The sequence below is a fragment of the Chlorella variabilis genome, assembly GCF_000147415.1.
Source record: "Chlorella variabilis unplaced genomic scaffold CHLNCscaffold_1, whole genome shotgun sequence".
NCBI lineage: Eukaryota > Viridiplantae > Chlorophyta > Trebouxiophyceae > Chlorellales > Chlorellaceae > Chlorella > Chlorella variabilis.
Genome location: NW_005435087.1, coordinates 1,283,203 through 1,308,892, shown reverse-complemented (window position 1 = coordinate 1,308,892; position 25,690 = coordinate 1,283,203). Strand labels below are relative to the sequence as shown.

The window sequence follows — 25,690 nt, the reverse complement described above, 5'->3', positions numbered from 1 at the left end:
CGCTCACCACGTGTAGTCCCTGGGGCAGCGGCGGCAGCGGCACGACAAACCCCACGCCGCCGCCGCCCGGCACGGCGAGCGCCGCCTGCTGCTGCGCGGCCGCCGCCGCGCTGGTGGCGTCCAGCTGGCACAGCTGGCGCACCGGCTGCGCCTGCGTGGGCAGCGTGGCGGCCGACTGGCCCACCCGCACGCCGTCCACATACACCGTCACCGCCAGGTCAGCGGCCAGGCTGCCCCTGACGCACGCCCAGCCGTGCACCCTTCCCGCCTCAACAGAGTTGACCTGCCCCAGCAGGCGGCCCTCAGGGTCCACGCCCAGCGGCAGAGGGTCCTCCTCAAGGCGAGGCCCTGCCAGCTCAGCGGCCTCGCTGCCCAGCGGGTGCTGGCTGCGCACAGAATAGAACAGCAGCGGCTGCCCCTCCTCGCCCTCGCCGCCGCCGCCGCCGGCCGGCAGCGCCGGGTTGCTGCCCTCGGCGCCCGCGGGCGACGAGTCGGAGAGCCTGGCCGCCGCCGCCGCCGCCGCCGCCTGCGCCGCCAGCGCCTGCGTCGCCGCCAGCTCCGCGCGCTGCGGCAGGGCAGGGCGGCCGTCGCCCCTCAGCTTGCCTGGCCTCGCCCCCGGCATGGATGCAGCATGCACACATGCAGCAGGTGGCGTGGCGTGCACACGCCAGCGACACACTCCCGCGAGCGGCGTCTTGCTGGCACGCCACCTCTCCCGCGGCGGCAGCGGCGGCGCAGCTCACCAGGTGCACTACATCTCTACTGCTGACCCATAATCTGCAGCGGGTGGGGGGCATGTGGATGGACAGGCGGGCGGGCAGGTAGGCACGCGCAGAAAGACAGCGCGCAGGTGCGCGAGCAGGCAGGACGGCGGTCCCTGCCGCCGCCGGGAAGGGCTGACACAAGGCCGGCCCCCTGGCCGTCAGATGCGGGCGTGTTGCAATGCTGCCGCGCCGCACCTGGACGCGATGAATAGCGTCGCCGCGCACGCGATGAGCAAGCTGCCCAGGCTGCTCGAAGAGCCGCCGGGCTTGCTGGGGGACCTCATGCAGCCTCCTCAGCGTCCCCTAGCCCCAGCATAACCAAACAGCAGTCGCGCCGCGCCGCAGCTGAGCGATCTAATTCAAGACCTGGACGCGGACGGCTTGCGGCGCAAGTTGCACGCTCTGAGAGCTGGGATGTACTGCTGGCGCAACAGGAAAATGGTAGAGCGGCAATGAGCACACAGACGCCGATGCAAAAAGCATGAGGGGCGGGGCCAGGCTGGCGGCTGCCACGCGGGCGAAAGAGCGCGCTTCCTCACAGCTCCCCGCTGCCACAGCTCCTCACAGCTGGCAAAACCATCCAGCTCATGTCTGTGGGCTCTCATCCCCTTGCCGCAACCGGTCCGCTTGCGCCTGGGCCTGGCTGCCGCCCGCGGCGTCGCCCGCAGCAGGCCCGTCTTGCGGCGCTGCGGCTGCCGCTGGTGGCGGCGCTGCTGCTGCTGCCGGGGCTGTTGCAGCCGCCGCCGCAGGGGGCGGCGGTCCGGCGGGCTGCTCCCGCGGCGGCTGCGGCGGCTGCTGCGGCGGTGCTGCCGCCGCAGCAGCCCACTGCGCTGCCGCCGGCCCTCGCTGCGCCGCAGCCACAAACTGGCGGGCGAGGTTCTGGTTGCGCAGCATCCGCCGGCGCCACAGCACCAGGGCCAGCATGAGCAGCAGCCCGGCCGCCACCTGGGCAAGGGGAAGGGCGGCAGAGCAGTCAGCGCCCATCAGCACAATTTCCCTCTCTCTCTCTCTCTCTCTCACACACACACACGTGCTTCAGACAGGCTTCACAGTCCCAGGCGCAGCCTGCAAGGCCCACCGTGAGGTCCAGGTTGTCGCCCAGCTCAAACAGGTCGTCCAGGGCGTCAAAAAGAAAGTCGGGGGAGAGGGCACCCCGCAGGCGCACCCACACGCCGTGCTTGCCGGGGCTGGCGTGGTGCGGCTGCGCGTGTGCCGACGTGGCGGCGTCCGTGGCGCTGCGCTCTGCGGCGGCAGGCAGGGCGGGGCGGGGCACGGGGGGGCGCAGCGGGGAGTCAGTGGGGCGCAGGGAGGCCGAGGAGTGCTAGCGGCCTTGCTGCCAGGGACCTGCCTTCCTGCCTGCCTGCCTGCACCCGCAGAAGGCCCAGCCACCCCTCCCCTCCCCTGCCCCCCAGCCAGCCATGCCTCGGTCCAGCCCGCCGACCCACCGATGAGGGAGAAGAGGCCGGTGACGGCGGCGGCCCAGCGGGGTGGCACGCGCGGCTCCACCCCCTCCCACCACGTGTGCAGGCGCAGCACCGCCAGCGCCACATGTACCGCCAGGTTGGCTTCGGGCTGCGCCGCCAAGGACCTGCGCCATGGGGGGCAGCAGGGGGGGGCAGCAGGGGGGCAGCAGGGGTCAGCAGGCAAAGGAAGGTCGGGAAGGGATGGGGAGCGGGTGGGGACATGGGCAGACAGGCACTGGTGGCAGGCAACCACGGCGCACAACAGCAAAGAGGCACTAGGGGACAGAGCACAGCCACGCAGCACACAGAACACAGCCACAACAGCCGCACGCCCACCTGTCGTAGAAGCGCTTGGCCAGGTGTGCGTCCTTGGGCAGGCCCGCCCCAAACTGGTGCATGAATCCCAGGTTGAAGAGGGCCTGCGCGTTGTGGTGCTTGCCAGCCTCATTGTACATCTGTACCGCGGGGCAGTGCGGAAGGGGAGGGGAGGGGGCAGGGGTGGGCGTGGTTGCTGCTGCAAGAGGGAGCGCGCGCGCAGGCGGCAGCAGGGGAGCGCCAGACCTGCGAGCAAAGCAAGTGGCGAGGGGCCCGCGGCGGCGCGTGGCTGTGCACGGCAGCCGGCCCCCGCCTCCCGGCCCGCCGCTCGCCCCAGCCGCGCACCTGCCCCGCGCGGCGCCAGTCTCGGCGCACACCCTTGCCATACCAGTAGCCGTCGCCGATGCGCAGCAGGGCGTCGTGGTTGCCCTGCGCCGCCGCGCGCTTGTACAGCAGCAGCGCAGCCAGGCCCGCCTCCGGCCCTGCGGGGACGATCCAGGGAGGGCAGAGGGGAGAGGGGTGGGCGGGCCGCGGCTGACGCAGCCTGCATCCCCGGGCCGTGCCCGCCCCGCAGCCACCCCGCGGCACCCAGCCCCACCCCCCCACCCCACCCCCACTGTCTCCCCGCGGGCTCCCGCCAGGGAGACACCCCCGCTTCCACTGCGCGCTTCCCCGCCGCCGCCCCGCCGCACCCTCGTATCCATATCCCTCTGTTAGCATCCAGGCCGCGTTGCTCTGCCCCAGCTCCTGCCCCATCTCCGCGGCCTTGAGGTAGTTGAGCAGCGCCCACTCGTAGTCGCCGGCCTGGAAGTCGTCATTGGCCTCCTGCTGGGGCCAGGAGGGGGGCGGGGCAGGGCGGGGAAGGGAGGGGAGGAGAGCAGGCAGGTTGGGCCGAGCGTGGCGTGGGTGGAGAGGCAGGGCAGGGGGCCCCAGTGGGGGCCCCGGCGTGCGTGGCTGGGAGCACAGGGGTGCAGCCAGCAGGAGCCGACAGCTGCCGGGCCGGCCCACCAACTGCGCCGTACCCGCCCCCGGCAGCCCCGCCAAGCAGGCAGGACGCCCTTGCCCTCAAGCTTCCAGTGTCCCCTCCCAAGGCAGCCGGCCAGGCGCCTGCCCTGCCCTGCCCTGCCCTGCCTGCCACGCGGGCTCGCACCTGCGGCGCGGGGAACCCCTTCTCCGCCACCCGCTTCAGCAGCGCCACGGCGGCCTGGCAGGGGCTCTGCGCGCGCGTGTGGCCGCCCAGGTGCAGCTGGGCCAGGTTGTAGGAGGCCAGCAGGTGGCCCGCCCTGGCCGCCGTGTCCCACATCTGGGCCGCCTTGGCCACGTCGGGCTTAGTGCCCCAGCCGCGCAGGTGCATCAGGCCTGCGGGCGGCGCGCGGGGCGGAGGGTGGATGGATGGGGTGGGGCAGCGCGCGCGACGGCGGGCGACGTCAGCAGCGCTGGGTCCAGCCCTGCTACCCACCTCCAACCTCCACACACACGCACACCTCCACCTCCACCTCCACACGCACGCGGCGCCACCACCTCCGCCTCCACCTCCACACACACACCACACACACCACCACCACACGCCCCCCCCCACACACACACACACACCCACACCCACACACACAACCCCCTCCACAGAAGCACACACCACACACACACACACCACCTCCACACACACACCACACAAACCACCGCCACCCGCCCACCCACCCATGTAAAAGTAGACGTCTCCGCCGCCGGCCCACGCCCCGATGCCCGCCGCCTGGCTGGCGTCGTGCAGGTAGCGCAGCGCCTTGGCGTAGTCGCGCTGCGTGCCGTGCCCCGCCATGTGCATGTACCCCAGCCCAAAGTAGCCGGCCGCGTGGCCTGCGACGGTTGCGGGGAGGGGAGGGGCAGGGGGCAGCGGCAGCAGGGTGAGACGGAGGCAGGAGCAGGAGCAGGAGACAGACGGAAGCGGCGGATTGAGACAGCAGCGGCAGCAGCGGCAATGGCGGCGGCGGCTCCGCCCGTGGCCTCCCACGCATGCGCACGCCCCGCAGGCGCGGCCCACGCCAGGGGGCGCCGCTCCCGCTGCGCGGCACCCCAGCCCAGCATTCCCCCCCCCCCCCATCACACACCTCGGTCTGCCGCCTTCCAAAACCACGACATGGCGGTACCGTTGTCCCGCTCCACCCCCGCCCCGTTGGCATAGATGTGGCCCAGGTGCGCCATGGCGTCGGCGTCGCCGCCGGCAGCAGCCTGCAGGCACGCACACGCACACACACGTACAGACGGGGCAGGCGCGGATGGGTTGGGCTGCGCTGGGCTGGGCTAGGCTGGCAGCTGATGTACAGGCAGGCAGGCAGGCGGGCCGCACCCAGCGCAGAGGCCCCTGGTGGGGACAGGTTCCACCCCCACCCCCACCACACACACACGAAAGCCTGTACCGCAAGCTTGCTCTTGCTGGCACGTGGACTGTAAACCCTCTCGTAAGCAAGCAGCTCCCTCCCCTGCCCTGCCACCCCACCCCACCCCACCCCAGCCACCTGGCGCAGGTAGCGGATGGCCAGCTCATAGTCGCGCGCCGCGCCGTGGCTCAGCATGTGCGCCGCCGCCCGTGCCGCATCCAGGTTGCCAAAGTCGGCAAACCACTGGTAGTGCAGCACCTGCGGGCAGGGGGGGCGCATGGCGTGGGGGCGGAGAGAGAAAGCGGCGGCTGGTGTGGAGGAGCGGCAAGGTGGACGTTGCAGCGTGGGCAGGGGCAGGGGCAGGGGCAGGCCGGGGAGGTGTGGCCCCCAGCCGCCCGCTGCCGCGCGTCCCCGCGTCCCCGCGTCCCCGCCTCCCCGCCAGCCAGCCAGGCGTGCGGCGCACCTCCTGCTCGGAGCTGGGCCTCCATGTGTGCGCCGTCTTGTAGCTCAGGCGCAGCGACTTGATCTGCGGCAGGCCATCCCGAACCTGCGCCATGCCCAGCACCTTTTCCGCCACGGGCGCATAGAACAGGGCGGCTGCACGGGTGGCAGTGGCGGTGCGGGCGCGGCGGGGAAGGGGTGGCGGGGTGAGGGGAGCAGCGCAGGGGGGAGCGGCAGCAGGCCAGCAGGCCGGGGCGGGCCGGGCAGGGGGATGGCATCCAGCCAGGCGGGGGCGCGGGCAGCGGAAGAGGCAGCAGAGCACAGCGCCGAGGCAGCAAGCGATGCTGGCCCCTCGGGCCCTCTGCACACTTGCACACTAATCGTTGGCCCCCGGCCCCGCCCAGCCCCGCCCCACTCCACCCCCACACTCCACCTCCGCCTCCGCCCACCCGTCTGGCAGCTGCGCGGCACGTCGATGCCCAGCAGGTGGCGGTAGCCCAGGCTCATCTGCGCCACAGGGTCGCCCGCGTGCGCTGCCAGCGTGTAGTGCACCAGGGCGGCGGGCACGTCGGGAGGCACCAGCCTGCGGGGCGGGGCCGGCGGACGAGGCGGCGGGAAGCTGAGAGGGAGGCGGGCGCGGGGGCGGGCCTGTACGCCTGCCTCCGCATACCATGCTCCAGGCTACGGCGCGGCTGCTCTTCTGCCCCGCCGTCGCCCCAGGCGCTGCTGCTCTTCTGCCCCGCCGCCGCACCGGGCCTGCGCCTGCCACACCTGAACAGCTGGTCGCGGCTGTTGGGCGCCACCGGCTCCACCCCCAGCGCCAGGTGGAAGCCCACGTCCGCCTGCGCCTCAGCGTTGCCCAGCTCCGCCAGCAGCAGCAGCAGGCGGTGGGCGATGGCGGGGTTCACGGGCACGCCGTCGCCTGTCGTGGGGTGGGCGGTGTGCGGGAGGCACAAGGGGAGGGCAGCCGCGGCGCGTGGGTGAGCAGACGGCAACGTGGAGCCACACCTAAACAGGCCCACCAGGCGCCGAAAGCATGCACTGACAGCCTGCCCCATGCGTGCCCCGACCGCCCCTCGGCACCTTGCGCCTCGGCCCCTCCACCACCTCCGCCACCGCCTCCTCCTCCCCACCCGCACCTTCCCGGTACACATACACCAGCTCCTTGAGGGCCCCCTGGTGCGGCAGCGTGTCGTTGCGCAGCACCAGGCGCACCGAGGCGGCTGTGAGGTAGTCAGGCTGGGCGGCGGCGGGCGCGCTGGCGTTGACGCGCTCCACGCTGAGGTGCTGGATGCCGGCCGCGGCGTACAGCAGCTTCACCGCCTGCTTCAGCTCCTGCTGCGTCACGTCCTGCGTGTCCCTGTGGCAGCACGGCGGCGGCAAGGCGGAGGCGGTGGGTAGCCGGGAGCGGCCGCGACACCGGAGGCGTGGCGTGGCGGAGCGCAGAGCGGCGGAGGAGCGCAGGCCGAGCGCTGGCAGGCAGGCAGGCGGGCACACCGTATCTCCACAGCCCGCTGGTACTGCTCCTCTGCCAGCGACTGCGAGGAGGGCAGCTGGCCGGGGCCGGCCTCTGCCGCGTGAGGCGGCGGCGTGGCCGGCACCTGGGCGCCGGGAGGCAGCCCGTCAGCCGCCGCCCCGCCTGCTGCGCAGCACACCGCCACCACCGCCACCCAGGCTGCCACCGCCTTGCGCTGCGGGCGCAGGAGGGCAGAAGGCGAGGCGCAGGGCTTGAAGGCACACCGGCCAAATGTGGGCAACGGAGAGCATTCTGGGTATCGGCAAGTTGAGCAGCGGCCGCCAGCGGCCCCACCTGCATCATCGCGCTCGTTGCTGCGGGCCCCAGGCCCTAAAGTGGTGCTGTGACCAGGTGCCGCGATCAGCACCACATGTGCTCGAACAGGCGTGCTCACACACCCTTCAGACTGTTAGAGCTGGGGGGACGAGGGCGATGAGCAGCGCGAGCGGGGGTGGTTGTGCAGCGGCGGCATCTGTACCTCGACGTCTCGCGGCTGTAGCGCCAGGGTTGGCGGCCGCTGGTGGTGCCTGGCCTGGCACGTCCCTGGCCTTGCTTGGCAAATGCTTGGCAAATGGAGTCTGTAATATTCGACAATCATCGTATAAATGAGCTGTGGGGCAGTCCACGATGATCAGGCAGCTGTGGTGAAGCATCACATTGGCGGCGGAGCGGCACGTTCAGGTCAGACATGTCACCTCACTGTGTGCCATGATTCGATCCCCTGTGACTGTCCTTCTACTGGTGCGCAAAGTACGATACCTTGTAATAGGTAAACAGCGACGGGCGGGCGGCACCGTCAAGCGTGATATGAGGTGGCAAGAGAGGCATTTACGCCGAGGCAATGTTTGCTGTTCGTGAGGAGACAGTGCAGCTGGTGGGTAATCTGCCAATCGATCAATATGCACGACACGACACTCAGAGCACCCTGCTCTGCGCAAATCTGCACCGTGGCTGTGACGGCGGGCGGCGGTGTGGTGGAGTCGAGACGGCAACAGTACGCTTCAAGTGCTTGCCACCAATTGCCCGCGCTGCCTGATTGCCCTGCCAGTCTCAGGTCTGTTGCCAACAAGGCCCAAGCGCCCCGCCACCTCCAACGCTGACCGCCACTCTGCCGAGGTTCAAGGTGGACTAGGAGAGGGCCTCTGTCACACCCACATGTGCCTGGGATGTGATCGCAAAGCGGTATAACGGTCCCGATGGCCGTTTTCCGCGAGTTTCCCGCTGAAGAAAGGCCCTGATCGCGGCTGAAGTGCTGCAGGGGCCCTGCCTGGCCTGCAGCGGCCCTCTTATCGTGCGCCTTGTAGCTCGCGGTCGTGGCCGGCTCTACCAGCTTGTTCGGGTGCTGTCGGTGTGCAGGGGACCCGGTGTCATCCCACCAGACTCCTGCTCGCCCGCTTGCCGCAACCCCAACTTGGCGCCGCTGCAGCCCAATTACAGCATGCTGAGGCAGGCGGCGCGCAGCCTCTGGCGCACCGGCGCCAGCCGCAGCATATGCAGCAGCAGCGCGGTGCTGCAGGAAGCCACAGAGCAGAGCAAGGAGGTGAGGAGGCGGGAGAGCGGACGGCAGGTCGCGATGCCTGCGAGATGGGGCGGCGGCGGGCGGGGGTCGGGGTGGGTCGACGGCACCAGCCCTACGTGGTGCCCCTCGCCAGGGCGTGGCGTGGCAGCAAGAAGGCGTGCGTATCGGCCCCGCCGAGCCTCCCTCCCCATCCCCGGCTGGTGCAGGAGTTCCTCAAGCGCTTTGCGCCGTACGCGGGCATGCTCAACCCTCCCGAGTTCCCCTCCAACTACCTGCCCAAGAAGGAGGCGGCGGCAGAGGGGGCGGCCATCCCAGACAAGCTGCACTTCAACTTCTTCGTGCCCCACGAGACGCTGTGCCAGAGCGAGAAGGTGGACCTAGTGCTGATGCCGGCCACCACCGGAGACTTTGGCGTCATGCCCGGCCATGTGCCCACCGTAGCGCAGCTCAGGTGCGCGGCCGGGGGCCGTGTGTTGGGAGGCGGCAGCGTGCAGGGGAGGCGCACTCGTCACAATCCCCACCTGCAGCTCTTGGCAGCATGCGTCGAGGCATGCCTGATCCGCCGCCATCGCCGCCTCCTGCCCGCCACCCGCCGCCTGCCCTGGGGCCCCATGCCGCCGCTCCCCTGCTCCCACCATGCCCCTGCACCCTGCCGTGTCGCGCTGCCGCAGGCCCGGCGTGGTGACTGTGCACAAGGAGCTGGACAAGGTGGTGGAGAAGTACTTTGTGAGCGGCGGCTTTGCCTTTGTGCACCCCGACTCCTCCGCCGACATCTGCGCGGTGGAGGCGGTCAAGGTATCAGACCTGGATGCCGACGCAGTGCGCGCGGGGCTGCAGGTGCGCCTGCTGCAGGGGCCGGGGAAGGAAGGGAGGGTGGAATGGGCTTGCGCCGTGGCGTTCATGCGAGTCTCGTGCGCGTCTGGGCTGCTCTACTTGCGTGCGCTTGCCGCAGCGGTGGTGGCCGTTTGGCAAGCACTGCTGACCGGCGCTGCCGCATGGCCTGGTGCTCACTGCCTGCAGGAGTACACCAACAAGCTGGCAGCGGTGGTGGGCAAGGGCGACGAGTATGAGGCGGCGGCCGCGCAGGTGGGCCCGCAGCGCAGCAGCAGCAGGGGCAGGGGCTCGGGCAGGGGCGGGATGAGCCATGGCATGGCAAGGCAGGTTGATGGCCATGTCGCCGCTGCCTCCCAGCCAGCCCTGGCGTGTTTGCTGCCCGCCTGGTGCAGGTGGGCGTCGAGGTCTACTCAGCAATGAACGCTGCCATCGGCCCATGAACCCCTCCATCCCTCACTGAAGGCAGCGCGGGTTGCACCCATGCCCAGCCGCTGCTCGCCTCGTTCCTGCTGGGGCCGCGTGGCGAGGCGCGGTATCGAGCGGCCCTGAGGGCTGCCGCCGTGCTCGCTGCTGGGCCACCAAACCCGCTGCCACTGCCCCACCCACTGCTCCTTGTGCTCCTGCTCACCAGTAGGTCGGTCCCCCTTTTTTGTGAGCAATGTTGTTGATACTGTCCTTCTCTCAGCAAACCGTCAACATCCGGTGTGTGACCCTCAGTGCACCTTGCTCCTCATAGCTCAGCAGGCGGAGGGTGGCAGAGATCCGGGGCATGGCATCCGTGTGGTGCACACATCTGGGATTGGCACGAGATGCTTCAGCAGAGGCAAGTATCTCCCAGAGCCTCAATCACCGCATGAGTGGTTCCGCTGATGAGCAGGGATGCCCAGCCGAACCGCCGGGCGGCGGCAGTGGGTGCCACGGAGGAGTCGCATCATTTCCCCGGTTATTATAATTGCACACCAGGAACTCCATAACTCCGGCTGGCTCTTGAACGGGGCTGTTCTCGCACACGAGCGGCGGCATCATGGGGCGGGGAAGCAGCAGAAGCAGGAGTAGGAGTCGAAGCCGAGACAGGCACAGGCACGTGATGACAGCGCCGCGCGTGGAGACGCGGTCGCCGCACCCTTGCGCCCTCCACTGCTGCGCCGCCGCTGCAACGCCGCCAACCCTTGCTGCCGCCACATGTCGCTCCCTGCAGAGATAGGCGGCGGAGATCCTACAGCAGGGACAGGGCACGCTCGCGATCACGGGGTCGCTCCGAGTCCCCGTCCCCGCGTGCAGCCAAAAAGTCGCGGCAGCGGTGAGTGCAGCTGCAGCAGGTGTGGGCCAGGGGCTGGGCTTGATGCAGGCGCCGCCGCTGACTGCCAGCTGTGCATGCTGCTGGATGCAGTCACTATCGGAAACACCGGCCAGAGCAGGCGGATGAGCTGAAGCAGAACAACAGGTACGTGCTTGCTGGCAAGAGGGAGGGCCAGCGTGCTGTTGGCTCCGCGCCCACAGGCGGCCCGAACGCCCTCTGTCCATCCGGCACCCCCCTGCCCTCGCACACTCTGCCCCATTCCTGCCTGCAGGCAGCGTGAGCTGGAGCTGGAGGCTGCGGAGGAGGAGGCGCTCGCGCAGCGGGTGGAGGTGGTGGTGCAGGCGCGCGTGGCAGCGGCTGTGGGCGGCGAGGAGGTGCTGGCGCGTGTGGCGGCGCGGCTCAAGGAGGAGCGCGCCAAGCTGGAGGAGCGGGTGACTCGCCAGCTGGACATGGAGCGCAAGATGCTGCTGGAGAGGAAGCGGCGGGAGGATGCGGAGCGGCGGCAGGCGCAGGAACAGATGGAGCGCATCATTGAGGAGAACAAGCGCAAGGTGGGTGACGTGTAGCGGGGTGCTGGGGTGAGGTGGGAGGGGCAGAGGGTGGAAGGCCTTGGGAGACGTGGAGGCTGCGGCAATGTGAGCGCGGTGCAGCGCTGTGCACAGAGGCGCCCCCAGCGCTGGACGTGCCTGCAGGTGGAGGAGGCGCAGCGCAGGGCGGCAGAGGCGGTGGCGGAGCAGCAGGGGCTGCCCAAGCCCGCGGCTGTGCCCGTACGGCGGAAGCAGGTGGGTGCTGCGCGGTATGCAGGAAATTGCTACGCTCTCCCTGTGTGTTGCCCCCAAAATATTTCACCTTTGCACAATATGTTTCGACCGCTGTCTCTCCCTCTCGCCTGCAGGGCCTCATCATTGTGGACGACTGAGCTCCCGAAGGCAACACTGGCGGCGCACGTGGCGCTGTTGGGTGCTGGGAATGCCCCAATCCATTGGCACCATGCATTGCACGTGTAACGCGAAGCCTGAGCTACAGCTCCGTTAGCCAGAATCTCTCCAATCAGGTCTCAACGAGGAGCGATGGGCGCCGGCGCCCAGGAGTCAGCGTGCACAGCGGGGAGCGGCGCTATTTTTGGGAGGGCCCCGCTGGGCCTCATTGAGCGCCCGCATTGTTTTTGTGAGCCTGAAGTATATCTGTGCGTTCTACACAGCTCCTAACACCGCCAGGAGGCACGCCGACAAGCCCGAGACAGAGGCGGTGGTTGTGGGCGCAACCGGGCGCCGGGAGCGCGGCTCCTATCCGAGCTACAGGGTAAGTAGAGGCCGTGACGCTGCCCGCGGCCGCGTATCGAGCCTTCAACCAGTCCGCCATTTTGCGATGGGGGTGGCCAATTCCCCGAAGCCTGGGCCGCTCCCGGCTCCAGCACGAGGGACCTATTTGAGGGGCATTGATGCTTGTGTTGCTGGCCGCTGGAGCCGCTAGGACCCCGCCAACCACCTCCCAGCGGCGGCGCTTGCCGCTGCTTGGAGCTGTTCGTAGCGCAATCAAGCAGCTGCTGTGGCTGGCGGGCTGCTAAAGACGCGGTGTCATATCAGGGCGTAGAATTCGACCGTCAGGATCAGCACCCACTATCTTTGCCCTGCTCCGCCGCTCTCCCCGCAGGCGCCGCAGCGCCGCGCACCATGGCGGGCGACGACCTGCCGGTGCTGCCCAGCAACTTCTTCAACGACCCCTCGCTGACGGGGCACTGGAACTTCCAGAATGACTTCCAGGACGTTATGGAGATTGGCAAGGGCAAGGTGCGGCGGCTGCGTGGCGGAGCAGCTCATGGCCTGCCGTTGCTGACAGCGGTCGAGGCAGCGCAGTACAGCCCAGGGAAGCCCATCTCGCTGCTGCCAGCTGCTTGAGGGCCTCCCCCATCACTCATCTGCCACTGCCCGCCGCTCCCCCTGCTCCCCCTGCAGGACACGGTCATCTACAGCGCGGTGTGCCCCAAGCTGGGCAGCCGGCGGCTGGCGGTCAAGGTGTACGACAAGACCAAGGTGCAGGCCACCAAGTACCGCGCCATCAAGCGGGAGATTGCAATGATGATGTACTTCATGAAGAAGCGGTGAGGGGCAGCAGGGAGGGGGGCCCGCAGCGGGAAGCGCTGGCCTGTCTGGGTTGTGCCGCCCGCAGCGCTGCCCCCACACCGCTCTTCACCCGCCCCGCTCCACGCCTGCAGCCTGCCCACCATCGTGGAGTACTATGGCGCCTTCCACGATGACGCCCACCTGTACATCGTGATGGAGCACTGCGGCGGGGGCGACCTGCTGGAGAAGCTGCTGCGCGACAAGAAGGCGATGAACGAGCGGAAGGTGGCGGTGGAGGTGGCCTACCCCTGCCTGGCAATCCTCAAGAAGATGCACGAGATGCGCATCATCCACAGGTGGGGCGGGGCGCTGTCACAGCAGTGGAGCGACAGATGGGGACAGATAGGCTCGCTTTGCGTACCGCAGCGTGCTGACGTGGCAGCTGCCGGTCACCTGCAGGGACATCAAGCTGGAGAACATCTTCATCGACGACCAAGGCAGGGTGAAGCTGGTGAGGCGAAGGCGCCTGTGGGTGTGTGCAGCCACACGGGGTGGGTCTGTGACAGCCGCCCCGGCGTGCCGCCTGCTGCGCTGTGCAGGGCGACTTTGGGCTGACCATGAGCATGCGGCAGGAGTCGGCCATCTCGCCTGTAGGCACTGTGGAGTACATGGCGCCCGAGGTGGGTGCCGGATGCGGCACACACACTCACCCACCTACCCACCACGCCCCCCGCCAGCCGTGGCAGCCCTGCCTGCACGCCACAGCGATTCTCACCTGAGGCAGTGCCCTCTGCTCCCGGTGCCCCCCGGCAGGTGGTGGCTCTGCCCCCTGTGGACCTGGTGATCAGCGGGCAGATCAAGGCCACCGACATTGCGCCCACCAACGAGAAGGTGGATGTGTGGGCGCTGGGAGTCACCATCTTTGAGCTGGTCACAGGTGGGTATGGTGGGCGGAGCCAGAGGCGCCGCGGCTGCTGTGAGGTCTGGCCTCGTGGCATAGCTGTGGGCCGCTGGAGACGCGCTGCCTGCCCAGCCATGAGGGCCTCTGTGCCCGCCCACCTCCCCGCTCTTCCCTTGCCCCTGCCTGCCTCCCTGCCGCAGGGCGGCTGCCGTTTGAGGGCAAGGACAAGCCCGAGATCAAGCGCAACATCACCGCCAACAACCTGGCCGCACTGCCCTCCTTCCTCACCCCCCAGTGCCAGTCCTTCATCCGTGCCATGCTGACCTACGCGGTGGACGAGCGGCCGTCGTGCGCGGAGCTGCTGCACCACCCCTACATCGCCATGTACTGCACAGCGCCGCCCCCCAAGCCCGCAGCCCTGCCCAACGTCATCGCGCTGCACGCCTACAGCCCCGGAGTTGGTGAGCTGCGGGGCGCGGGGTGCGGGAGCTGGGATGGGATGTATGTCAGGGCCCGCTGCTGCTGTGCACCCCCACCGCACCCCGAGGAATCCACCACCGGCTGCATGCACTGCACTGCATTGCAGCCCACACTGTTGTGGGGGCTGCAGACCGGGGGGGGACGCCGGCGGCGGAGGATGGCAGCCGCAGCGCCCGCGGCGCCGCCGACTCCGGACGCAGCAGGAGCGGCGCGAGCAGGGACGGTGGAGGCGGCCACCCTGCCTCCGCCACCCCTCGCAACAGCCGGGCAGACCTCTCGTATCGTGATGCCCTGGCAGGTGGCGCTGGCCGCGCGCCCGGGCTCGAAGACATGCGCTCGCCCCGCACCCCAGGCGGCTCCCACGTCCCCGTCACCGTCTCCCGCAACGCCGCCGCCACCAGCGGGCACCACAGCCCCACCATCCTGGCGCAGACGGGCTACACATCGCGGCAGGACCCCTTCACCTCGCCGCTGCAGCCCCAGGACCAGGCGGGGGGGACCGCTGCGTCCGCAGGCCCCGTGCCCCGCAAGATCAGCTTTTTCAGCAGCAGCCCCAAGCCCGGTGCCCCAAGGAACGCAACCAGCGAGCAGGCCAAGGTGAGAAGGGCTGCTGGTGCTGCCGGTGCCGTTGCTGTTGCTGCTGCTGCACATGGAGGCTGGCCTTGAGCAGCGGTAGACCACCGGGTAGGCAGGGTTGAGTGAGGCTGCTCTGCAAAGCTGCCGCTTGCTGCCATCTCATTCACTGTGGGTGCCCCCGAGGAATCAAGCACTGCTTGCATGGCAGCCTGTTCTTGCCTGTGCGGCACGTGGGGCACCCCTGCCTGGCGGGGTGCCCCCTGTGCTGCTGACAGGCACCCTGGTCACTGCCGGCAATCGCTGGGTGAAGCACAGGGAGGCGCGGGAGCGGGAGGAGAGCGGGGCGGGCTGGTCCATCACAGCTCTGATGTCCAAGCTGGCCAGCCCCGGCAGTCAGCGGAGGGCAGCGCACTGAGGTCGTCGTCGGAGCGCAAGCGCGGCGCCAGCATCGGCGTGGTGGGTGCTGCCTGCGCTGTGCAGCAGGGAGCCTGCAGCAGCAGAGTGCCTGCAAGCTGCGACGCCGTGCAGTGCTGCATGGCTGCTTCCCATAACCCTGCTGCCTGCCTGCCTGCCTGCCTGCCTGCCTGCCTGGCGCAGGGCATGAAGTCGGCGCTGCGCAAGCTGTTCACGCGGCGGGGCACGCACCAGCGTCTGGAGGATGCTGACGCCCAGGACACCATGCAGGCCAGCTTCACCGGCTGATGTGGGGACTCGTGACGGGGATAGCTGAAGCCTTTTGCTACGTTTGCTGCCAGCGCTGCCGCTCCTGTTCATGTTACCGCCCCAGTATTCCCTTCCTCTATATGCCGCCGCCTGCCCCGCTCCGGCACTTTTGGCATCTTTCACAACCCCTTGTACTGTTTAGCTGCGTTGTTCCTGCCTGCTTGGGCCAGATGTAAATGAGTGAACCTGGCTTGCAGTGATGACCAGCCCCCATATGGCCCTTGCGCCCCGAACGAATCGACAGTACCACCTGACCCCAAATCTTCTTCCCGGAGCCCAAGCGGGCTTTTAGCTGTTTTCACGCTCACAAGCAGAACCACCTCAGCTTGACGTCGCTTCAATCCCCCTGGTGAGTCGCCGCCTGTTGCCCTCGCCTGTTTCGGCGCCATGAGCTGCACAGAGCTCTCGGACAGCGCTGCCGCTGCATGGCCGGCTTGTTCACGGCGACACCTTCTGCTGGCCAGCAGGGGTTGGGCTGTGTCCTGCAGTAGCCTGGCATGCGCAGAACCATCCATGCCGCGCCCCGTCTCCCTGCCCGCAGGCTGTCACATACACACACCCAGAACCCAGGATGCGTGTCCTGGTCGCAGCGCTGCTGCTGCTGCTGGCCTGCGCCGCAGGTGGGTCGGCCTGGCGCTGGGGCCCCGCTGCCGCTGCGCGGCGCTGCCCGCATATGCATGCGCATTCTTGCATAGCGCAGCAGGCCGGCCGGCCGGCCGGCCCGGGCTGCAAAAAACTGCACTGCTGGCTGGAGGCCACCCGCACAGGCCGCTCGCCGCCATGGTACATAAAACATGCTGCCGTCTCCACTGCCCCCGTCTGCCCCCGCTACCCTGCCCCTGCCTGCAGGTTCCGCCGCTGCCGCGGGATGCATCCCGGGCAAGGGCTGGTGCGCCTTCTGCAACTTGGACCTCACCCGGTGCGGGAAGTGCATCAACGGTTTCTCGCCCAACTCTGCTGGAGCGTGCCGGAAGGTAAGCTAGGCAGGGGGGCCGAGCGGGGCGGGCGGGGGCCCCATTGGACGGCCGCCCCGGCTGAGCTGCGCTCGTCGGGTGCGCTGGGCTGTGTCTAACGCTGGCTGGGCTGGGCGGGCCAGCTTTCTAGCTGCATTGCGCGTCACGACACTCAACTGGATTAGTTTGCCCGCCCGCCTGCCGCCGTGCAGTGCACGCCCCACTGCATCACCTGCCGGCACAGCCACCTAGCATCGACGTGCCTCCAGTGTGCCGACGGATACACGATTGTGAAGGGCAAGTGCGTGGCTTGCAAGGTGAGGGCGGGCGCGCTTGCATGGGGCCCGGGCCGCCGCCGCTCCCGCTTGCCTGCCCCGCACCAGCGAGCCGCCTCCGCGCTCAGCAGGCTGCTGGCATTCCGCCCCTGCAGGACAAGCACTGCGTCACATGCCGGTCGGGCCCCAAGAAATGCGACTGGTGCGGCCTGGTGAGTGGCTCGGGCGGGCAGCGCCGCCGCCTGCCCTGCACCTGCTGAACCCGCCCCAATGGTAGGAGCGGCGTCTTCGCGACGAAAACCTTGACAGCAGCACACAGGCACGCAGACACACACGCGCACACGCACACACACACATACTCTCTCTTTTCTCCCCCGCGCCACCATGCGCAGACCGGGTACCGTTTTGACAACAAGACCGGCGGCTGCAAGCCGTGCACCACCAAGAACTGCGCGGGGTGTGTGCTGGCGCAGAAGGCCAAGAAGCCGTTTGAGATCTGCTTCGCGTGCAAGGTGGGGCAGGCAGCAGAGGCAGGCGTGCAGGCATGGGGGTGTGAGGCAAGCGGGTAGCCACGTCAGCCTGCACGCAGCGTGCTCAGCAGGCTGCCAGGGAGGCAGCTGTTGCAAGCGAGCAGTACACACATGGGACCCTTGCTGCAGTACGGTTACCAGGCGGTGTGGTACAAGAGCGCCAGCGCCAACTGCGTCACACCCTGCAAGGTGCGCCGGGTGGTGGGCAGCGCAGGGTGGGTTGTGGAGCTGCCGCAGCCGCTGGCTGCTGGCTGCAGCAACTGCACAGGGCTTGCTTGGTGGATCGACGGGTCGCCTGCACGCTGGCTGGATCAGGCAACCATGCGCCCGCTGCCGCAGATCAAGAACTGCGCCGCAGGCAGGTGCTACAGCGACCATGGCTGCGAAGTGTGCCGGGATGGTGAGGCATGCGCCTGGGGCTGTGCCCAGCTGCGCCCGCCAGCCAGCTGTGCCGGTGACGCGCCCACACAGCGCCGTCCTGTCAGTGCCGTTCTTGCAGGCCGCCCCTATTGCAATGCAACTCGCCCTCCCTCTTCCCTCCGTCACACAGGCTACTACCAAACGCTCACCGGGACGTGCAAGAGGTGTCTCGTGCCCCACTGCCAGACCTGCGCCTCGCCAGATACCTGCCAGGTGGGCGACCCTGCTCGCATCGCCACCTTGCTGCTGTTAGGGAGGCTGCTGGCGCAGCCATCTGGCAGCCGCTGCACTCTGCCACCGCTTCTCAGCCGCCTCCCGCCTGCCAACACATGCCCACCCTCCTGCCGCCTGCTGCAGGAGTGCGCGCCGGGGTACATCTTTGGGTCGGGGCGCAGGGCCGGAACGTGCATCAAGGTGACAGGGCCTGGCCACTTTGTGCCGGGGCCGCAGGCCACCGACCGCGCCGTCATCATCCACGACATGGAAGCCGCCGCCGCCGCCGCCGCTAGCGTGGTGGAGGGCGTGTGAACGCCGACCGCGTGTTCGGCTGTGGGCAGCCGTCGATGGCGGCACGCCCGAGCAAAGAGGGCAGCTCATTTGGGGGAGTGAACGGGGTTTCAAATGCGTCGCCGCCAGGCATTCAGTCCCGGCCTGCTTCGGGGGCTACTGGGCTTGCTGCTGATGCCGCCGATGTGCGCTGAGCGCCCATATGCCAAAACATATTGTCCATCCTCCCATGGTAGTAGCTGAGACCGTGATCCAGTTGAATGTTTCGAATGAATGGTGCACAACTGTAAAATAAAGGCTGCACAATCACGGTGACTGGGCGGTGGGCTGACCTGGCGGTGGCGCCGGCGGCAGCCAACCCAATGTTTTGTGACTCTGTTTGCGCCCAACAGCAGAGAGAATGGAGATGGCCAGGCCCTGCGCACCACCCGTAAGTACTGGCCGGCAGGCTCTTAGTTGAGTGCCACCTCCTGAGGGTGTGCTTACAGCCATGTAATCTTACAGAGACGCCATGTGCTTGGGTGGGCCCAACTCCGCCGCTTGATCCAAGGTGCAGGCACAGGCGATGAGTGAGGCAGGCCCTGCTTCATCTGGAGGCGGTAGCAGCAGCAGTGGGAGCGCCGCACCAGCACCGCCATGGGCCTCCGGTTGCCACGCCGTCAGTGGCGGCGGTAGGCAGGCGCTCCGCCCGGCGCTCGCTCCCCAAGCGCAGGTGCAGGGCAGCTTGGAGCGCACAAGGTTAGCCGCAGTGCCCTTCAGCCCTGACCTATCGCCCCCCGCCCCTCTGCCCTGCAGTGCCCTGCATTTGCCCAAGCAGGCGCCTGCGGCAGAGGCGACCGCTGCAGGCTGGCGCATGGACCGCGGGAGGCGGAGCGCATGAGGAAGATGAGTGGGCACGGCAGCGGCAGCGCGGGCAGGGAGACCCCCTTTTCTCGCCAGGTCGGCGGCGCTGCTTGCGCGGGACGCTGACCTCCCACATGCCTGCCCCGCATCACGCCGCAGCCCTTTGAAGCAGAGCGCCGCACGCTGCCTGCAGGCCGCTGGCCTGAGCGCCGCCGCGGGCCCCGGCACGCCAGCCCAGCATGCGGCGCTGCCGCTACCGCCACAGCCCAGCTATGAGGCCATCGGCTATCCCGACCCGCCGCTGCCGCCGCCGCCGCACCGCGAAGAGCCTTATTTCTACAAGACCCAGCTCTGCCGCTACCACAGCTCGCCGTTTGGCTGCAAGTACCGCTCCAGGTGTGGCCCTGCTGCACAGCATACCACACCCCACAGTATCGCAGTCGGCTCTGCTTCCCGCGCAGCCTGGTTCCCTTCACTTCTCAGGGCAGGACCCTGCCACACGTTCTGCAGATGCACCTTTGCCCACGGCCACCACGAGCTGCGCCACAGCCGCTTCACAGGCACCGTGCCTGGTCCCCACGCTGCCGGCGGCAGCCAGCAGCCGCAGCCTCAGCAGGCGGCAACGTGGCATGGCCCCAGGCCCGCTGCTGGGCCATGGCAGGCAGCTGCGCCGCAGGAGGTCAACCCTGCTGAGGTGGCGGCGCTGCTGCAAGGCACGGCCTACCCAGCGCCGGCAGGCCGCGGTGCAGCGGCTGAGCGCGCGCCGGCTGTCAACACGCTGGGAGCTGGCGCTCAGTCGGTGGCAGCCAGCCCGATGCTGCCCACAGAGCTGCCCGCGCCCTGGCTCCTGCACGGGCCCTCCACTGCCGAGGCGGCGGCGCCTGTCGCGGCCAGCGGCGCTCCCCTGGCGCCTCCCGGCGGCAGCCCGAGAGCAGCAGCAGCCCCACCCGACCAAGCAGCGCAGCCTGGCCAGGGGAAGGGGGCGGGCTGTAGCGGCGCCGCCGCTGCGGCAGCAGGGTCTGGGGCCGGCGGGAGCGGCAGCTGCCACGTCAGCAGCACCGAGGCGGTGTGCATACCCGCTGACATCCAGGGTGTGCTGCAGCGCCGCTTCAACAGCCCCATCACGTGCCCCATCACGCTGGAGCCGTTTTCCGACCCCGTGGTGGCGGCGGACGGCAACATCTATGAGAAGCAGGCCATCGAGGAATGGCTGTACAGGTGGGGCAGGGGCGGCTAGCCCTCGGGACTGGTGGATTTCGGGAGCCGCTCACGCCGTCATGCACACTGCGGTCGCGATGGCCTCGCGCTGAGGCTGCTCCACCGGTGACCCGTACCGCCAGCGGCACAAAGTACGGTGTGCAGGTAGCTGGTGAGGCGCGGGGCGTGGGCATGCTGCTGTGCCGCAGGGAGGGCAACGACACCTCGCCGCTCACCAACCAGCCGCTGGCCCACAAGATGCTGATGCCGTGCGGCACCATGCGGTGGTGCATGATGGATGTGGTGCATTTTGTGACCGCCATGCGGCGGCAGGTGCTGTGAATGTGGCGGGGCGGTATGTGGCGGGGCTGCGCGCTGCGTCGTGTTGTTTTTCATCGGCATTCCAGCTTATTTGAGTGACACAAGGGTAGTGCAACAAGGTAGCGCCATGGCGGGAGCGGCACAGACCGACAGCTGGCATTCTGAGTTGCACTGCACGCATCGCCACTCACTCCACCATGGCCTGGTCTGAGGCATCGGCGGTGTCGGTGCGCGCCGCCGCCACCGGCCTCCCCTTGTCCGCCACGCCCTTGCCGCTGCCCACGCCGCCAGCAGCGGCGGAGGGCTCGGGCAGGAAGCTGACGGCCAGCTTGGCTGCTGCGAAGTTCTTGCCCATGATGATAAGATCCTCAGGGCTGAGGGCCTGCACACACGACATGGCGGTGCCAGCCCCGCAGCCCAACCGGCTGAGCAGAGTGATGGCCCCGGGCCTTGTGCTGCCGCGTCACGCCCCGACCTGGCGGGCCTCCTATGCCACACTCACCGCCGCCAGGCGGGGCAGCACCATGCGCTCCTCCTCCACCATGTGTGCGCTCAGGTGGGCCTGCAGGGCCAGGAAGAAAGGCGAGGAGGCTAGCTCAGGGGCCTGCCTGCATTGTTTGACGCCTTCAGCAGCTGCCCCGGCAGCCACGGCAGCCGGACTGCCCTCCCCACTACCTGCAGCCTCTGCACCGCGGCCTCCAGCTGATCCGGGCCTGGCCCAGCGCCAGCAGCGCCAGACGCGGCGGCGGGGCCTCCCAGGGCGCATCCGGCAGAGGCCAGCACTGCCAGGAGGTCAGCCTCCACCTGCGCTGGGGACAGGCAGCAGTGGATCCAGCATAGATGATGACGCACATCCAGCACCACAACGCATGCCCTGGCACACTACTCTGCGCTGCAACCCGTGCGTTCCCAGCTGGCACCGCGGGCCGGCCTCCTCTGCACTACCGGGCCTGCGCGCCGGACCCCTCCCCCACCTGCTGGTTTGCGTCCCGGCACGTCAGCGCCAGCACCGCATTGTCGGTGCTGCCCGCCGCATCCGCCTCCAGGGCTGGATACAGCACATCCAGCTCCGCCTGGGGTGCAAGCAGGGGCAAGGCAAGGCAGCATGGCACCAGGCCTGGTGTTGGGGCGACCCATACCGCTGCCATAGCTCCTGACGCCTTCTTCACAGGGTGTGGCCAGGGCGCCGTCACACCTGCGAGTGAAGGCGGATCTCCTGGAACAGAGCGCTGGCGTGCTGCTGCATCACATGCCCCGCATGAGGCTCCTGCTTGCGCGCCGCCGCCACCTCAAACAGAGCAAACAGGGTGCTGATGTTGCGGTGGTCGCCTGCGGCACGGCAGCAGGGGAGGAGCAGCAGCGGCGCTGAGCGAGGCAGCCTGGGCAGCCTCCCAGAGCCTGCACTGCTCGCCACGGCACTCCAAGGTTCATGGCAGCCCAGGAGAGGCAGTCCAAGGTTAACTGGGTGCGGGAGGCCTGCCCCACTCCGCCGCACTCCGGCCCCCACCAGCTCACACAGGACCAGGTCGATGATGCTGGGCTCAGCAAAGGCCGGGCTGCCCGTGCCGCCAGCATCGCTGGTAGGCAGCTCGGCGGTTTGGTCTGGCGCAGCCATGCCCCCGAGGCCGTGGGGTTCGACTGCTGGGATGGAAGGATTGTTTACATACAAAGATAGATTATAACAGGGCATAGGCAGGGGACAGCTCAGGCTGGAAAGCATGGCGAGGTACGTTGCAACGCGAATGCTTTCCAAGTCAGAGATTTCATGCAAGGAAGATATGGGGCTGCAACTTGTGAAAAATAAACAGGAAAAAGTGCAGCACGGGGACACTCGAGACAAAACTGGGATTGGAAAAAACTGAACCGCTGGGCGAGGAGTTCACGGCAGCGCACGCCGCGGGCCTAGGCACACACCTCTATCGCTCGCAACACCGGCTGCGCCACGGGCTCCGCCGCCACCTCCACCACCTCGGCTGAAGGCTGGCCCCGGGCCTCAGCCCAGCGCAGCACATCGCCCAGGATCTCGCCGCCGTGGAGCCCCACCAGGCTGACGTGGCCCTCGCCCTCCACCAGCCGCAGCTGGCTGCCGGGGATGGCGTCAGCGTAATACTCGGCGTGCAGGGGGGGCACAATCCTGTCGCCGCTGCCATGCCAGATGGCGGTCCTGCGCCACGGGGGCACCGCCGGCGGGCCGCGGGTTGCGCACAGCACACAAGCCTGATCACCGGCCCACACACCTGCTCAGGAGGCCGGCAGGCAGGGGCAGAGGAATGCATGGCAGCCGTGCACCCACCCACCTGGCCTGCACGGCGCCCACATCCACGCCCCAGTCTCCCGCCAGCACGCGATAGTCGCGCAGCACGCCGCGCATGCCGTTCATGTAGGCCCGCTGCAGCCGGCGGCAGCGGCAGGGCGCTGGTTCTGAGGCGGCGCGGCGCAGGGCACTGTGTGCTTGGCAGATACGCAGCAAACGTGCTCAAGGGCCATCAGCCTGCGGCAGGCGGGCTGGCAGCCGCTGCGCCGGTGCCGCCCACCTGCGTGAAGCGCAGCAGCCAGTCCTTGGCGGCGTCGTTGCCGCGCAAAAAGGCGGCGTCGCAGGGGCCCAGCGTGCCGCCCGCGCCCCGCTTCACCATGTTGGGCGTCCTCTGCAAAAGGCCGGCCAGGGGGTGGGTGGGCAGCCAGGTAGGCAGGCGCAGTCGCTGGTGCGCTGGCATGGACACGAGGGCAGGCAGGCCTTCGAGCGGCGGGCCCACCACCAGCAGCTCTCCCGCACCCGGCAGGCACGGGCGCACGCACAAGAGCGGCCAGGCAGGCAGGCAGGCTCACGTTTGCGGCCAGCTTGACCAGGGAGTTGATGACGTGGGAGGCTCCCAGGGCGCGCAGGCTCATGCACCATCGGTCCATGGACGACAGCGAGCGGCGCAGCGGGCGGTGCTGCCTGCCGTGCGTGGCCGCCAGCCCCGCCAGCAGCAGCAGCTGCGCCGTGCGCTCGGGGCGCAGCGCGGCAAAGGCGGCGGCGTACGGCGCGCCGCCCGACTCACCCACCTGCACCGCCGCCGCCAGCTGCAGGTGGTCCAGCAGCGCCGCCGCGTCGGCCACCACCGAGGCCACGCTCATGGCTGGGTCGACGGTGGAGCCGCCCATGCCGGGGCGATCAAAGGCGACCACCGCCACGCCCAGGCCGGCGCCGGCTGCCGCCAGCGGCTCCGCCTCCACCAGGCTGGCGGGCACGCCGTGGTGGTACAGGCACACCAGCTTGGCCTGGGCCAGGGGAGGGCCCATGGCGGCGTACGCCAGGCTGCGGCCGTCGCCCAGCTGCAGGCTGCGCACCTCATACGCGCCGCACAGCTGGGCTGCCGGCGGCAGGCTGCGGACGGTCATGAGCGAGGCGGGGTGGTGTCTTGCAGAGGGGGAGGCTGAGATGCAGGGAAGAGCCTGCAACGGAGAACAGCAGGCGACGTGTTCACATGACGACGGCGGGGGTTGCCAGCTGGCTCGGCGGCGGGACGGGGCGGTGAGCTCAGGCGCCGTGGTCCGTGCCCGGAAGCAGCGCCAGCCGTGCCGCACTCCGACCAGGGTGCAGAAGGGCCGCAACGGGCCCGCAGAACCAGCGCGGCTCGCGTTCTCGTCATTACCTCTGCTCGTTAAGTGCGTGGGAGATGATCAAGGCCGAGGCAGTCGCAAGCGGCCAGGGAAGGAGCCCTTCGTCACTCGAGGCTGAGGGGCCGGTTGATGGTTCTCCCCCTCGTTGCTGGCAGTTTGCTGGCTGCCTCCCAGGCTCGTTGCTGGCTGCCTCCCTGGGCTGACGAGGAGAGGCTCATTGCCGGCATTCAGCAAACATGAAGCCACGCCAGGTGGCGCAGGCGCAGGCGCCGCTGCAGCTTCCCTCTTTCGCCGAGTTACAACAAGCAATCCACATGGAGAGCTAGTTGAATGGGCGCAGCGGGTCGGCTGCCAGGCCTGGGCTCACACCGTGAGGTGCTGTCGCAGCAGCTGCTTGGCCAGCAGGTCGGCGCCCGACTGGCGGTAGATGAGCGACAGGTTGAGGGCGGCCTCGCGCCGCAGGTCGTAGGCGGGGCCTGCGTGGCAAGGGAGGGGGAGCGGCGGCATTGGCAGGTGTGGGTGGGCAGGGCGAAATCTGGGGCCGCTGGAAGGAAGCCCAAGTGCGCCAGCGCCAGCCCCAGTCCCGGGCCCAGGCCCGGCAGCCCACCTGCCCCCGCTGCCACGGCGGGTGGCGCCGCCTCCAGCACGCGCTCGTAGTAGGGCACAGCAATGTGCAGGAGGCCCAGATGGTGGGCAGCGCGGCCGGTGTTGTAGGCTGCCTCCTGGGGGTTGCGCCTGCGCGCACGAGATGGATGGAGCAGCGGGGGCCCGGGGCGCGAGCGTGATGCGTGGGACTGTGCGCGTGGCGCGGCATTCCAGGCATTCAAGCTTGCAAAGGCAATCGGCAGCCAGTGTGAACATACTGTCGCACACATCCCGCCCCCTTCCCCGCCCCCAGCCCGCCCCTCCCTGCCCTGCACACCACCGCCCGCAGCCACCCAGCCGCAGCCACCCACCGCGCGTCTCCGTACTCCTGCAGGAAGGCAAAGGCCTGCAGCACTGCACGGTGGCGGTCCGGCACGCGCTTGGTGGCGGCCTGGTTGACGAGCGCGGCGGCGATGCACAGCAGCACCAGCGGCTCGCTGTGGCCCACCCTGCACGCCAGTCACGGGGGCGGGGGGAGGGTCCAGGGTGGGGCGTCGGGCACGGCAGCGGGCGCGGGTCCGGCGGGCAGGCAGGCAGAGAGGATGCTGGGCCGGGGGCGCGCCGGCGTCCAGCACGCGCAGCCATCACGACACATCCGCCATCCGTCAACACACTATAAGGCTATAGCACCAAAACACACACACACACACACACCACAGGCGCCCACCTGTAAGCGTGGAAGTACTCGCAAAGCGCCTCTGCGTACTGCGTGTTGAGCAGGTGGCAGTGGCCCAGCATGAGCATGAGCGGGAGGCAGGTGGGGTGGCGCTGGCGCATGGGCGACAGGAACTTGACCGCCGCACGCACGCCGCCCGTCTCAGCCAGGTACCTGCAGGTTGTATGGGTGTGGCGTGTGTGTGTGCATGTTGGGGTTGCGGGCCCTGAACGCGCTGTGTGTGTGTGTGTGTGTGTGTGTGTGGCGGTTGCGGGGCCCGCACGCAGGCAGGCTGCTTGCCCTGGATGGCTCCACACACCGCCCCCCACCCTCACCCTCACCCTCACCACCGACTCAGCAGCAGGCCCCGCCACCTCCCGCGCGCTCCGCCGCGGCCCCCCACCTGGCGAACCCGTTCCACAGGAGCGGGGAGTAGGGCCAGCGCGAGGCCACGGGCGCAGGCTCTGCAGGTAC

General features: G+C 69.1%; 8 protein-coding genes across 8 annotated transcripts in view; 4 read left to right on the top strand and 4 right to left on the bottom strand.

Annotated features, from left to right (window-relative positions):
- The window catches only part of CHLNCDRAFT_133227 (hypothetical protein), a gene marked incomplete at both ends in the record, with an annotated part of 4,564 nt that extends 3,516 nt beyond the window's left edge, over positions 1-1,048 (bottom strand). The window contains 3 exons of the mRNA XM_005851728.1: positions 8-565; positions 711-777; positions 960-1,048. Of these exons, the coding sequence (XP_005851790.1) occupies positions 8-565; positions 711-777; positions 960-1,048 (714 nt within the window). The remainder of the gene's footprint in view (positions 1-7; positions 566-710; positions 778-959) is intronic.
- A 9,263-nt stretch (positions 1,049-10,311) lies between these two features.
- Positions 10,312-11,443, top strand: CHLNCDRAFT_133224 (hypothetical protein; the record flags this gene model as incomplete). The annotated part of the gene is made up of 5 exons (XM_005852068.1): positions 10,312-10,337; positions 10,615-10,668; positions 10,796-11,075; positions 11,217-11,306; positions 11,420-11,443. The coding sequence occupies 5 exons, from the start codon at positions 10,312-10,314 to the stop codon at positions 11,441-11,443; spliced, it is 474 nt and encodes a 157-aa protein (XP_005852130.1).
- A 1,300-nt stretch (positions 11,444-12,743) lies between these two features.
- CHLNCDRAFT_14465 (hypothetical protein) lies at positions 12,744-13,092 on the top strand (the record flags this gene model as incomplete). Its single annotated transcript, XM_005852067.1, has 2 exons — positions 12,744-12,943; positions 13,047-13,092. Coding segments are annotated over 2 exons (246 nt in total), but the record flags the coding sequence as incomplete, so codon positions are not given.
- Positions 13,093-15,838: 2,746 nt separating this feature from the next.
- On the top strand, positions 15,839-17,973 carry CHLNCDRAFT_133222 (hypothetical protein; the record flags this gene model as incomplete). Its single annotated transcript, XM_005852066.1, has 9 exons — positions 15,839-15,887; positions 16,117-16,241; positions 16,433-16,537; positions 16,651-16,707; positions 16,888-17,007; positions 17,155-17,214; positions 17,365-17,425; positions 17,576-17,658; positions 17,803-17,973. The coding sequence occupies 9 exons, from the start codon at positions 15,839-15,841 to the stop codon at positions 17,971-17,973; spliced, it is 831 nt and encodes a 276-aa protein (XP_005852128.1).
- An 864-nt stretch (positions 17,974-18,837) lies between these two features.
- On the top strand, positions 18,838-20,334 carry CHLNCDRAFT_133221 (hypothetical protein; the record flags this gene model as incomplete). Its single annotated transcript, XM_005852065.1, has 4 exons — positions 18,838-18,891; positions 18,989-19,191; positions 19,306-20,013; positions 20,202-20,334. The coding sequence occupies 4 exons, from the start codon at positions 18,838-18,840 to the stop codon at positions 20,332-20,334; spliced, it is 1,098 nt and encodes a 365-aa protein (XP_005852127.1).
- A 166-nt stretch (positions 20,335-20,500) lies between these two features.
- Positions 20,501-21,928, bottom strand: CHLNCDRAFT_133220 (hypothetical protein; the record flags this gene model as incomplete). The annotated part of the gene is made up of 6 exons (XM_005851727.1): positions 20,501-20,695; positions 20,816-20,875; positions 20,989-21,117; positions 21,288-21,386; positions 21,509-21,642; positions 21,829-21,928. The coding sequence occupies 6 exons, from the start codon at positions 21,926-21,928 to the stop codon at positions 20,501-20,503; spliced, it is 717 nt and encodes a 238-aa protein (XP_005851789.1).
- Positions 21,929-22,215: 287 nt separating this feature from the next.
- CHLNCDRAFT_133219 (hypothetical protein) lies at positions 22,216-23,694 on the bottom strand (the record flags this gene model as incomplete). Its single annotated transcript, XM_005851726.1, has 4 exons — positions 22,216-22,477; positions 22,611-22,702; positions 22,848-22,958; positions 23,140-23,694. The coding sequence occupies 4 exons, from the start codon at positions 23,692-23,694 to the stop codon at positions 22,216-22,218; spliced, it is 1,020 nt and encodes a 339-aa protein (XP_005851788.1).
- A 585-nt stretch (positions 23,695-24,279) lies between these two features.
- The window catches only part of CHLNCDRAFT_133218 (hypothetical protein), a gene marked incomplete at both ends in the record, with an annotated part of 7,049 nt that continues 5,638 nt past the window's right edge, over positions 24,280-25,690 (bottom strand). The window contains 4 exons of the mRNA XM_005851725.1: positions 24,280-24,392; positions 24,524-24,651; positions 24,873-25,010; positions 25,229-25,390. Of these exons, the coding sequence (XP_005851787.1) occupies positions 24,280-24,392; positions 24,524-24,651; positions 24,873-25,010; positions 25,229-25,390 (541 nt within the window). The remainder of the gene's footprint in view (positions 24,393-24,523; positions 24,652-24,872; positions 25,011-25,228; positions 25,391-25,690) is intronic.